Source organism: Pseudopipra pipra, chromosome 4 (genome assembly GCF_036250125.1).
Source record: "Pseudopipra pipra isolate bDixPip1 chromosome 4, bDixPip1.hap1, whole genome shotgun sequence".
NCBI classification, from domain to species: domain Eukaryota; kingdom Metazoa; phylum Chordata; class Aves; order Passeriformes; family Pipridae; genus Pseudopipra; species Pseudopipra pipra.
Genome location: NC_087552.1, coordinates 48,250,549 through 48,263,869, shown reverse-complemented (window position 1 = coordinate 48,263,869; position 13,321 = coordinate 48,250,549). Strand labels below are relative to the sequence as shown.

General features: G+C 39.5%; 1 protein-coding gene across 4 annotated transcripts in view; it reads left to right on the top strand.

Moving 5' to 3' along the window:
• PDGFRA (platelet derived growth factor receptor alpha) overlaps nucleotides 1-12,565 on the top strand; it is a 34,629-nt gene extending 22,064 nt beyond the window's left edge. For all 4 annotated transcript variants that reach the window (XM_064653951.1, XM_064653952.1, XM_064653950.1 and 1 more), the window contains 10 exons: nucleotides 419-529; nucleotides 875-1,028; nucleotides 2,145-2,311; nucleotides 3,439-3,554; nucleotides 4,129-4,251; nucleotides 4,862-4,973; nucleotides 6,889-6,988; nucleotides 7,106-7,211; nucleotides 7,922-8,157; nucleotides 9,182-12,565. In XM_064653951.1, the coding sequence (XP_064510021.1) occupies nucleotides 419-529; nucleotides 875-1,028; nucleotides 2,145-2,311; nucleotides 3,439-3,554; nucleotides 4,129-4,251; nucleotides 4,862-4,973; nucleotides 6,889-6,988; nucleotides 7,106-7,211; nucleotides 7,922-8,157; nucleotides 9,182-9,329 (1,373 nt within the window). In that variant the 3' untranslated portion in view covers nucleotides 9,330-12,565. The remainder of the gene's footprint in view (nucleotides 1-418; nucleotides 530-874; nucleotides 1,029-2,144; nucleotides 2,312-3,438; nucleotides 3,555-4,128; nucleotides 4,252-4,861; nucleotides 4,974-6,888; nucleotides 6,989-7,105; nucleotides 7,212-7,921; nucleotides 8,158-9,181) is intronic.
• The last annotated feature ends 756 nt before the right edge of the window (nucleotides 12,566-13,321 follow it).

Sequence of the window (13,321 nt, the reverse complement as noted above, 5' to 3'; positions counted from 1 at the left end):
AATAACCATGAATGTTTGTGAACAAATGAGAGCTACACAACAAAGGAGAAGCAGGCAAGCCTTGTGTAAGAATCTTAAGTTCACTGAAGATTTTCTAGTTCGTGAAAGCTGAGAATCTGATGCAGTGATTCTGGAGGAATCACGGGAAGCTTGCTTGTGTTGAAATGAGCAGCTTGTGGAGTGCCTCTGTGCCACTGTACCACTGGAGAGGGAAAAATAGGCTGGGTCAGCTATTGAAGGTGCATCAAGTGAGTCCTTTGTTAATTATTTGTGACTCCTCTCCAAATCTTAAGAAAGACACATATCAAGTAAAGGATATAGTCTTCTCCAAGAAACCATGCTAGCAGTGCTCCAATAAGGCAAGCAAGGAGAAATCATTTGTTATTTGAAAAAGGCAATTTCTGTGTTTTTTCAACAGCTACAGCTAGATCCAGTGAAAAACAGGCACTCATGTCTGAACTGAAGATAATGACACATCTTGGCCCCCACCTGAATATTGTGAATCTGCTTGGAGCTTGTACAAAATCAGGTGGGTTTGGCTGACAAAATAAAGGTTTTTACAAAATCAGGTAAGGTTGGCTGACAAAGGTTTGCTGTAGGGTCATCATTCACTGTTTAACAAGCATACAGATTTCACGTAAAGGATTTAACAATAAATATAAACAAATACAGGTTTCACAAACCTGATTGTTATTTGGTAATAGTTGCAGTCATAACTTAGTAGATAAAATTTATTAACTCACAATAATTTTTATGTTTTATAGTCTATTTTCTACTATTTTTGGAGCCTTTTTTGTTTGTTTCTGTAGAGTTTTCTGGGTTTGTTTTTCAAAGACCCCACTCGTCAATGCATAATTATGCTTTATTTTAACAGGTCCTATTTACATAATTACTGAATACTGCTTTTATGGTGATTTGGTGAACTACCTGCATAAGAACAGGGACAATTTCCTGAACCGACACCCAGAGAAGCCAAAGAAAGATCTGGATATCTTCGGGATGAACCCAGCTGATGAAAGCACAAGAAGGTGTGAAAAAAAGGAAAAAAAAAAAGTGACTTGTGACTTAAGGAAATGTCATTACTAACACTCCATTTCTCTCATCCACTGGTTTAAAGTTCTCCCTATTTTTTCTCATTAGACTTTTATTTATCAAGTTTCTTAGGTCTGGAAAGGTTTTAACACTTTTTGTTCAGTCTCTCTGACATGTGTCCTAGTTTCATGTTTCCTGCATGTAGAGATGCCTGCAGTCCAAGGACCACTGTGGGTTCTCCATAAACATTCTGACATCCCAAATAAGACTTTCATTAATAAATCACAGCCCAGTGTTCGTTGTTTTTTTTCTCTCTGTAAAAAAACCTGTCTCTATTAACCCAAGTTTAAAAGTAAAGTGCATCTACCTGTTTCCTTGTTTCCCTTCTTGGGGAATTTCCACTGTCTAAAACTCCTTCCCTTCTACCAACCTGGCAGAGCTTGTTCTCCAAGCTCAAGTACTCTCCTTTATCTACCAACGGCTTAGTCAGTCTCAATAGCTTCCTTATTGTCACTGTACACCCCACAGCTTTTTCCAGATGATGGTGGAGGAAGCTTGTCATCATTCGTTCAGCAACGATGCAGTGCCATAAAATTAGCAAGGATTTAGAAGGTGGAGAGATATTCATTCCAAAAATCACTCAGACAAATAGATCAACTGACTTGGTAGCTGTGTACAAACAGGACTATGCATCTGGACATGGGTTTGTTCAGCAAGACTGGATTTGACGCAAACTGTCTGGGTGGATAAATGACATTTATAATTTGGAATACCTTGAACTAAAAGCCGTAGGTAGTGATACTTGAGCTCAGTGGGATTTTGGGAATTAAGGCAATACATGTTTACATACCTGACTATTGAAAAAAGCTTGTGTTTAACTACAGTGATGCACAGTAACATGTACTAATAAGTGATGGTTGTATTACATACATGATACATGGTTATGTTATAATACATGATCTTTATCTATTCCCTATCAAGAAGCCAGTTTTTATATCTTACAGCAATACAATTGTACACCATGAAAGAACTATTAGATATGCAGGATGCTGTGGCAGGGAAGTCACCTGGGAAGTACTAGCTGATACACGTATATTTTTTTCCAATTTCAGTTATGTGATATTATCATTTGAAAACACTGGAGAATACATGGACATGAAACAAGCTGATACCACTCAGTATGTGCCTATGCTGGAAAGAAAGGAGGGATCTAAATACTCTGATATTCAGAGATCTGTGTATGATAGACCTGCTTCATACAAGAAAAAATCCATGTCAGGTAATGTAGAACTCTCTCTTCTGCATATATCATTAGTATAAATGCATATTGCATAAACACATATCTTATTTTGGCCTTCTAAATAGATGTAAACTGCTCAGCTCTGTTCAGCAAGTGTGTGGGCATGAGGTATAAGCTAAAAGCTTATGCTTTTATTCTTTCGTTATGCTCTGGGGGTAGGAGTGCATGTTGCTGGAGCAGAAGGGGTCCAGTTGTGTATTTGCTTCTGTTCTGAATGCTCTGCAACAGGGCTGTAGGCATCTCTGGAGGCAGTGATTTTGTCACTCTTGTAGTTTGCAAGATTTTGAGCAATAGCAATGGTCAATAATAATAGTAATTTATATTGCTCTGTTTCCACTTACATTTCACATTAACTGACACTTAAACAAACACAGAACACTCCTAAACACTTTCCTGGATTATGTAATGAATATAATGAATACATCTCATTCCCCACCCCTGTTCTCAGAGACCAAATATGCTTTGCTTTAAAAATTGGCACCGTCACTTCTGCCTCTAGGCCTCGGAAACTGAATCATATCCAGTCCCAGATTTACACGGCAGACTAATGTACCCATGCTGTTCTCTAGGACAGTCAGGGTAAATGAATCACTGAATTTTGACTGTTTTTTTGCTGATATCTTTCATAAAAGAAATAATAACTGTTGCCATAGAATTCCTGAACCTTTTTGTTGGTGTTGAATTAGTCCCAGTGAATACTTGCTGGGAAACATAACAGTGTTCAGCAAAAGTAAATGGATAATAATGTACATGCATGCACAAAAAACTAATGAAGGCAAGACCTCTAAATGAATGTTTTGTACTACACACCGAGTAAACAACCTGCGTAACATTGCAGTGAGCCTTTTTAACTTCACTTTTTCCCAAGGGAAAAAATTACAGACAGGAGAAAACTCAAACCCTTTATTTAATGCTCCATGTTTTTAAGAATGCAGCATGTGCTAGTGACTGATGAAGACATTAAAAGTGGTTAGTTATTACGAAAAGACCGTTTTGGTCATGGTACTCTGCTAAAATCATCAGCTCAGAATCATGATAGGTAGGGGAAGATGGATGATACTTTCACACTCCACAGCACAAACATGTTTTTCTCTTCTTTTCAATAGAATCAGAAGTCAAAAACCTTCTTTCGGATGATGGCTCAGAGGGACTTAGCCTACTGGATTTGCTGAGCTTCACCTACCAAGTTGCACGTGGAATGGAATTCTTGGCTTCTAAAAATGTAAGTAAGTAAAAAAGTAAGTAAAATGGAAGAAAGTGTAAAAATGTCTTTTTCTCTAACTATGGGTTTCAATTTATATTTTGAAGACTTGACACAATATAATATTCTTTTTGAAAGTGTAGACAGATTTCTCATTTACCTGGAAACAGAGATCACCATGGTGGGAAAAATCAAAGCAGCAATCAGTCCTCTTCTCCTGCTGCAGCCTGTGACATTAGTGGAGTCAGTGTCAGAGATGGTGGAGAATCAAGCAGAGTCTGGGTGAAGGGTCTGTACAGCCACAGACCAGCATGGTCAGAAGCATAGACATGTCATTAGTACAGGATGGGTAGAATGGGAAAGGATGGCATCACTTTGGTCTCCTCTCCACTACAATCTATCTGCATAAGACCTCACCAGTTCTGTGGGCCAGTGCCTCCCTGTCCCTATTCTCAAGGAATACAGGCACTTGTTCAGTAGAAGGTCTTGTTAAGACTGTGCCCAGAAGATCAACCCCTTCTCAGAGATCTTTGTAAGGGAAATGGTCCTCATGGAATTAGCATGTCCTTGAACAACTTTATTTCTCCCCATACAGTGTGTGCACCGTGACTTGGCAGCTCGTAATGTCCTCCTGGCTCAAGGAAAAATTGTGAAGATCTGTGACTTTGGGCTGGCTAGAGACATCATGCATGATTCCAATTATGTCTCCAAGGGCAGCGTATGTACTTAATCAGTAAAGCTCTGCTTTAACTGAAATGAAAAGTGTCAGTTTTAAATGCTGTTTCATGTTCTTGCCATTCAGTGTTGCTTACACTAATTGACCATTGGGATGAATGCTCCTCAGAACAATTTTTCTTCAGTTCATTAATTCCTGTAAATTTTCTAACTCCGTTTTAAAGCCAAAAAGTACTTGGCCGCATTCAGTACTTCACAGTACTTTTTTAAACTGGCAAGTTTTGTGACTGCATAAATTATTAAGGAACTTACAGTATGATATGGAAAGAGTAGTGACATATCAAACAATGACATATCAGATCTAGTTCAGCAGTGCTGGATTTTGTATCATTCCTTTAATCAGCCTGGTCATTTGCTAGTGATGAAATGAATACAGTTATGTCTTAATTAGTTTTTGTGGGGAGCAGCTAGTCACATTGCTTATAATCCTGGTATCTCTGTGTTAAATGACATGAAAAATAAACACTAGTCAGGTTAACACAACTTTTCTTGTAGAGAGAGGTTATTCCTGGCTATCAAATATCAGTTGGAATGGTAAGCATTTCTTTAATGACTAATCTGTGTGGTTTGGGGTTTCTTTCTTTTTGTTATAGACTTTCCTCCCAGTAAAATGGATGGCACCTGAAAGCATTTTTGACAACCTATACACAACATTAAGTGATGTCTGGTCTTATGGCATTCTGCTGTGGGAAATATTTTCTCTTGGTATGCACAGTGAATTTTTTTCTATGTTTAGTGATTAAGATTTTTCAGTTCAAACTGTCCTACACGAAGTATTTAAAATTCTACAGTAAAAATGCACGTGTGAAATCCACCGTTAGTTGTTCTTCTATACGGGGCTTCAGATTCCAGTGTGAAGTGAAATGTCCATACTCTCCCAAAGTTCTATTTGTTTGTGGATTTTTTTTTTCTGTTTGTTTTTTGTTGGGTTTTTTGTTTGTTTGTTTTTTGTGGCTTTTTTGGGTTTTTTGTTTGTTTGTTTTGTTTGTTTTGTTTGTTTTGTTTTGTTTTTTGGGGTTTTTTTTGGGTTTTTTTTTGTTTGTCTGATTTTTTGCAAGATACTATTTTTTTACTTTTACTAGAAAATTGAAAAACTGATTGAAAATCTTTTGTGCAAAAGTATTGATGCGATGTACCAGGACTGATTTTCTAACTAATATGAGAAGCAACATGTTTCTCCCTTGGTGTGGGGTGCCTGGGCTGCAGCCCAGCTTAGTGGCTGGTTTGAAACAGTCTCTTCATATGTTTCACAAGAGCATGTCTTAGTCCCATTATGGAATGAAAATAAATGTCAGACTTCTGGGACACTGATTTCTCATTTCCAGGTCAGCACTGTTCACACAGTTGGTTTATGGCAGTGTAAAGTGGTTATGACAATATACAGCAGTTACGGAAAACGTACAGTTCCCATCTGGGAACAGCCTGGCTCTTTCCTCAGCCTCATTAATTAGCCCCATGGACAGGTGACTGGCCTGCTTCAGCGTGTGCGTTGCCCAGATTTACTGTCAGCAGAATTAATTGTGCCTGTATGGTAACTACTGCTGCCTCTTAGCAACCCCAAGCCTAATGTTATTTTCTAGAATAAGTTGTCACATAGCTGCTTCTCAGAAAACAACAGTTGCACCACTGTTTATGGTATCTCTGTTATCTGTAATCTCTGGGCATCATAGGATCCCGTTAATATCCATTCTCCGGAATACCTGTGAGGCATGTGAGTGCCATTGCTCAGGAACTGAAGCACACCTATACTTCACTGCCCTGTAAAGAGGGTTCTGAAGCTCAGTTTTAGGTGAAAATCCTTCTTTTGAAAGGGCTGAGGTTTCTGGGGTAATATTATAGTATGGCTCCTCTGTCTGAGAAAGTTTTCTTTCTTGGAAAGCAAAATATATCCTCAGCAGTGTTTGTTAACAAGGTCAATTTTGACATCTTGCTACCATGCTGACTTCTGCTTGAATGACCCTTTTTTCACTTCAGCATCAACCGAGCATGAGTGCAATGATTCCTGTGTGCTGCAGCCCCAAATTATCAGCTAACTGTGTCAGCTCAGGGGCCAAGTCCAAACTTTTGAACAATCCATGCACCTGACATGTTAGCTGTTGTTCTAAAGCCAGCTGCCCAGGTGGGACCACTTGGGTATAGAGGGGACTTACTCACACTGAGGCTTCATCCTCAAAGCCAGGATGGGGTGTGTAACTAAGGCCATGTCACTCTCAGCTGTCGCACAGGTGCCAAAGGCAAAAATACCAAACAGAGCAAGTGTTTGGCTAAGATCTCACAGAAATTCAGTGGCAAGGCAGAATCATGGCCTCAGATACGCCAAATGATGGCTGATGACAGGGATCATCTGATCTCTGTAGCCAATACATTCCATAAATGCTTCAAAGATATTTTTTTCTAAGTAGTACCTACTTCAATCTTTCCTAGTCAATGTTTCACATTGGGACTTAATGTCATCAAAATGGTAGTTCTGAAGTGAAACACTGACTGAGAAAGAACCATTTTGATGCCATGTCAATTTGTGGCATTAGCACTTTTTGACATGAACAGCAAGGCAGTATTTGGGAACTTTGCATGGATAGTAAAGTACAGAGTAGTACTTTTAATTCTCTTTTATCTGCAGGTGGCACACCATATCCTGGCATGATGGTCGATTCTACTTTCTACAATAAGATCAAGAGTGGATACCGAATGGCCAAACCTGACCATGCTACCAATGAAGTGTATGTGTGCACTTGGCTTTTCCACACCTGGCCAGCCTCCAGACTTGGCTTTAGTTTCTATTTGGTTACTCATGTTCCTTTACTAGTTGGATAAATTGGTTTCCATCTAATCTGCAGGTATGAGATCATGGTGAAGTGCTGGAACAGTGAACCAGAGAAAAGACCTTCTTTCTACCATTTGAGTGAAATTGTGGAGAACTTGTTGCCTGGAGAGTACAAAAAGGTTTGTTCTTTGTAATTTTCTCTGTGTTTTCTCTATACTGTTCCAGAGGGAATTATAAGTGTTGTTCCAGCGATGACAGCCATTAGCACTGAACTGGCACATCCTAACCTACATGAATTACGTGATTAGGATGGGGACACTGCATGTTTGGTTTCTTCATTCAAGCTTACTGAGAGAAGCAGTTCTGCAGTACTGGCTGGGAAGCAGAACTCTCCATTCTTAATGAAATCCTACCAACTCAATTTTTCTACTGGAGAATTGGTTTTATATATTTTCTTGGGATTTTCTAGGCAGTAAAATAATTCTAAAAAAGGGACTACTTGCCCCATGTGTATAAGCTCCCTGTCTCTGTCTTTGTACCCTTACATCATCAAGTTTTCCCCCACACTTCTGATAGCTCTGGGCATGCTCTTCCTGCCCCATCATTCAGTGTTTCATTTTTCCACCTACCTTAACTCCCTTCTCCCTCTCCCTACCCTTCTTTCACATTTACTAATCTGCTTTGTGCTACCGCATTTGCTCTTGCATCATCCGAAACTTACGTGTCACTTCTCCCTTCAAAGTAATTGAAGATGCTGGGCTTCTCCATCCAGTGTCAATGGCTCATAGGGCAGAATATTTGCTGGGCTAACAAATCACGGGTGCCCATCTGAAGAAAGGCAGCCTCAGTGAATAGCTACTAATGAGGGGTTTGAAATGAATATTTTCAGAGCTACGAGAAGATTCACTTGGACTTCCTGAAAAGTGATCACCCAGCTGTCACACGCATGAGAGGGGACTGTGACAATGCTTACATTGGTGTCACCTACAAGAATGAAGACAAGCTAAAGGACAGGGAGAGTGGTTTTGATGAGCAGAGGCTGAGTGCTGACAGTGGATACATCATCCCCCTGCCTGACATTGACCCCGTTTCTGAAGATGAGCTTGGCAAAAGAAACAGACACAGGTAGGTGCAGTTTACAGATCCTGTAGCCCATAGTCACCATTTGGGGTCATGTTTGGCAATCTCCATTAACATTCTTCAGCGTCCTACTCTGCAGATTGTTTTCTTAGCTCTGTTGAAAACATCTTTTGGGGGAGTCCCATGTAAATATGGTAGTATGACTGGCCACAGTGTTTTCAATGGGAAAAATGTAATTTTCCTCTGGCAACATGATTGTCACGGGAAGGGGACTGCTAGTAGGGTGCTCCCGTGTGTCTCTGGGACTCCCTTACTAGCTTGGCCAAGCCACAGTGGCTGTCTTGTGGCTCTGTGGGTATATTTTGCAACACATCTTGCCTCCACAGCTCAACATCTTGGAGCTTCATATGAGCTCTCAAAGGATTGATTTGTTCTGCATGAGACCAGTTCAAAAATTTGGGAGAAGTTTTGAATATCTTCTATGGTATAGTTTTCTGTGACAGCAGGGTATCCAGGACTTTTTACTTCTCTCTTGTCAGTTTGCGTGACCAATTCCACTACAACACAACACTGTGTGATCCTAACTGTGAATGGCCAAGATTTAATTCAGCACTTAATTCATAGTTTATAGAATTACCAACCTAGAATCTTTTTTTTTTAATATATTTTTGTGCAATATTCAAGAGGGGGAAGAATGAAGTCTCTAAGAAGAACTATCCAGATTAGGATCTATTACATCTCTGTTATTCTTATCTTAATCTCTGTTATTGCTATCTTATTTTCACCTGACCTCCCTAGATTTACCTAAGCGACCTATTGTCACAGCACTATCATAAAACTGTTTCTCTAACAAGTCTCTGACTGAAAGTGTTTGGAGGAACATATGAACAACTGCTCCTTTGAATTCCAAGGTGTTTCACTAATGATATACAAGATATGTTATGACCTAAGAAACTGGTGGTCATAGTCACTTAAGATTGCGCCATGGGTCAGAAAGCATCTGGGAGGTAGTGTTCAGTTCTGCCACATTTGCTACATATCTCATCTCTGAGATATTTGTCTCTTCCAGTTCACAGACATCTGAAGAAAGTGCCATTGAAACCGGTTCCAGTAGCTCTACTTTCATCAAGAGAGAGGATGAGACCATTGAGGACATTGACATGATGGATGACATTGGAATTGACTCCTCAGACCTGGTGGAGGACAGTTTCCTGTAACCCCATGGACGTCTTCCAGCTGTGCATAGGGGGAAGCTTGCCTTGTCATCTACAGACTTCTGCTCCACAGAGAAAACCACTTTATTGAAACATCAAGGATGTAAAGAGGAGGTGGATTTGTACAGAGGAACTCCCAGTAATGAGCAGAGGAATCAGCCTGAGTATGAATGAAAATGACATGTTGAAGATGGATTTTTTTAGTGTCGCTTCTTGCAGTACTTCAGTGGCATCTCAGTTTTGTTTGCCATTCGAACTGGTAGGGGGACGAAGGGAAAGGCCACAAACAGACCAGTTTTGTGTTTCAAGGGCATTCATATGACTTTGATGGATCAAATTTCCACTGCAGCAATATTTCACCATTGTAATTATGTAAATAACTGTCTACTCAAGGACCTTTTGGGGTGCACATTGAACATATGTCATGGATTTTAGAAGAGATCACTCATGAATTTTGTGTACTTCCTCTCTCAATTTCAATGTCAGCTGCTGTTGAACTACCATGTGAATTAAAGAACATGCGAAAACCACTTTTGGACCAAAAAGGTCTAAAACCATGAGGGACTGACTGGTACTACAAAACATGTTACTTTTAACTGTTAATGCAAGTAAAGGGGAATAACAATCATAATAATAATAATGATAATAATAATAATTAAAAGTCAGTCTATAATAGGCGTTAGAAACCTAGTAAGTCTTTATTAACTCTAGAAGGTAGCTGTTTTCAAGATAATACTACTACTGCTTTCAGTAACACTAAATGTATATTTTACTATTCATTGTCCTTCAGTAAAAGCACAGTTTCAAAAAGCTTTTTGAAGTGCAGGGGAGAAAATTATCACCTGAAAATTATTATGAGACAATTTCTTTTTTTTTAATCTATACAGTATGGTAATTGTTCTGATTAGCTAAAACTACTTTAACATGGAGAAAAAAAGTTAAGATTTTGTTTTCTTTCATAAGCTGAGTAGCTTTTCTAATCACATGTACTAGAAGCATTTAATTGTCCTCTGATCGAAGTTCTAAAAATTTAAATTGAAAAAAAATTATATCAGCTTTTCAAGATTCTGGAGAATAGAAGATTGTGATAAACCACCAGCAATATCCCATTATTAATGTTTCATGGGTACTCAAAAGAAATCTTATCCTGGGGTTAACTGTGAAGAATTTATTTGATATTTGAACTAAGATATCTCTCCCAGCCTGGAACTCGAGTTAAATAAGCAGAAATAATTCTGCAGCAAATATTCTTTTCTTAGTTTTCAGGTTTAAACAGGAACAGAAAGCTCTCTTATTTTTGCAGACTGTAACTACAAAAGGTAATTACTTCCAAGAGTGCATTTTGGAGGAACGTGTATGAAAACGAGCCTGTTCTCAGCCTGCAATTGTTGTTTTTTGACACCACTTATATGAACAAAGTATTATGATTACTGCTATCACTGTACAATGTGTTATTGAGTTATAATGCCTTGGAAGACTTACATGTGAAAAAAGGTACCTCACTGCAAAAGGCCCCAACCTTTCAAACTTCGCCTTAATTCAGTGTGAGGAGCACCTCCTAGGATGTGCCCAGCCTCTGTCATGACATAACCAACGCAAATGCGGTGTAAACTCATTCCTGTCTTGCAGTATTTTCCTAGGAAGTGTGAAAGATGGACCAGCAGCGACTGACAGAACATGCTGCATGTTAAACTAGTTTAACTTCGAATGGCCCTGTGAAAAGCTCCACAAGTTCCCTTGGTTTCACTTGTTGTGGACAGTTGTGGGTTAAATGAAAGCAAATGTAATATCGCCGATGTTACAGGGTGGAATGCCACACGAGCAAATAATTCTGAGTATGGGTTTCAAACTGTCACCAGGCTGAGGCCATGTACAAACTACAGCAGATGTGAAAACGGGACCTGAAGCAAGCCCCTACATTTTCAATCCTGATGGAAACTGACAATCAGAAAGAACTGTGAATGATGGTGCATTCTCTATTTCTTGTATTCAACAGATCAGGACCAAATGTCTTCCTGGGAGCCATGCTTTAGGCAAACACGTCACTGAGCTCTGTATGGAGACAACTGTGAAACACAAGACTCTTGATATAGCCAGGACTGGTGAGATGATATAAGGTCTCCCTCCAGTTACGAACTACAAATTGAGGAAACACAAATTGTCTGTGGACATCCCAGATATCTGAATGGCCAATTGAGACCACATGTGCCTTAATTTGCATGTGTAGTCATTATATCTGCACATTCAAATTAGGCAAGCAATTTCACCTGCATTTTTGCACATGGCCTAGTGTTCTTTGGGGTTTGAAAATCAGCCCTAGCACATTTTATTGTATCAATTACTGGAATCTAAGGACATTTTCAAGCAGTCTTGCCTTTTCCCCACCAGTTTCATTCTGTATCTCACAGCGCATCTCAGGCTAGACTCAGATAGTGGATGTGAACCAGAGCTGGCTCACTTTCTGGTCCATGGTAATGTTAGTTCTCCATCTTGTCATGGGTATTGTGAAGATGAACTGCATCTGTGGCAGGGGTCTAGTCAAAGCCAGCTCACTGCAGGCTTGGAATCAGATGAGCTGGCCTGGAAACTGGAATGAGAAGCAGAGGAAGAGAAGGAAATTACTAGAGAGAAAGAAGTGTGAGAGGATGAATTGTTTGATTTTACAATATTATGAGTATTATAGACATTTTTTTTATGGCTTAATTTTTGAGAAGCCGCTGGAGAGATATTCCCAAAACTTCTTCTACGGTAATTGTATAACGACAATCAGTGTTAGCCTATGAAATGCAGCTTTTCATTTGGAATGGCCAACCAATTCCTTTATGGCGTGGTCTGAAACTTGTACAAAATGGTCCTATTACATGATGAAGGACGTGAGATATGGTGATGTTATACATCAATATGTATATAAGTATTTTTATATAGACTTCTAGAATACTGCCAAAACATTTATGACAGCTATATCACTGCCTTTGTTTATATTTTTTTTACTGTGATATATTCCACAGGCACGTTAACTGTTGCACTTTGAATGTCCAAAAGTTATATTTTAGAATAATAAAAAAGGAAGTGTTTCCAAAATGATGGCTGTTGTGAAATGTTTGAAGAAGGTAAACTGGCCTGAGTGATGGTAGGCACAAAATGTATTTCAAAAATGCCCCTGTTGATATTTTGTCTTTGAAAAACTCTTGTAAATTAAGATCTCTATATTTCAATAAATGATATATAATTTAAGGATATGTGAGGGGTCTATACTCACTTATTGAAAAATGGTTATAAAGAATCAGTGTTGCTCAGAGTTTTTTCCTTTAGGAGGTTTTTGGTTAATTGAGTTCTCTGCAAAGCCATCAGGCAGTAATGACAAGCAGGTCTTTGAGCCCTTCCAGCGGGCATAGTGGGGAAGTGCTGGCAGCAAATGACCTGGGTAGCAAGTGACATCTATAGCAAGTCATGTTTTCTCCCAAATCACAGCAGGTGTGATGCTCCAGTGACTGCTGCCTAGAGCAGAATATGTGCCCTGAGATGGGCACTGGATTCCCCACACAAGATGAAATCCTTTTTGGCCTCAGCACCAGGTGTGCTGAAGGGTTTGATGCCTACTGGTCTGTGCACACTCAGGAAAGGCCTCTGGCTGCAGGGTTTTTTAAACCTACGCTGAACTCACTTCCTTTACGAATCAAACAAGATTTGTCCTATGGTTCTGTGCTCCCACAGTAATAAATTTTACACAGTGAATGTAACTGAATGTAAACTTGAGAAGATTTGTAAGATTTCAACCTGAAATCAGAGTTAAACTTGACAACTGCACTTCCTGCACTGGCTACACTTCCTGCATGGTTTGCCAGTGGGAGCCAGGCAAGGCTGGCTGTGGGAAAGCCCTGTGAATAGACCAGTTATCAACTTTCTGTCCATCGGGTGGTCACGGTTCTTAGAACATGCTGGGAAATGAACGCTCCATCTAACCTCTTCCCCTCCTTCACCACTTCCTCACAAAG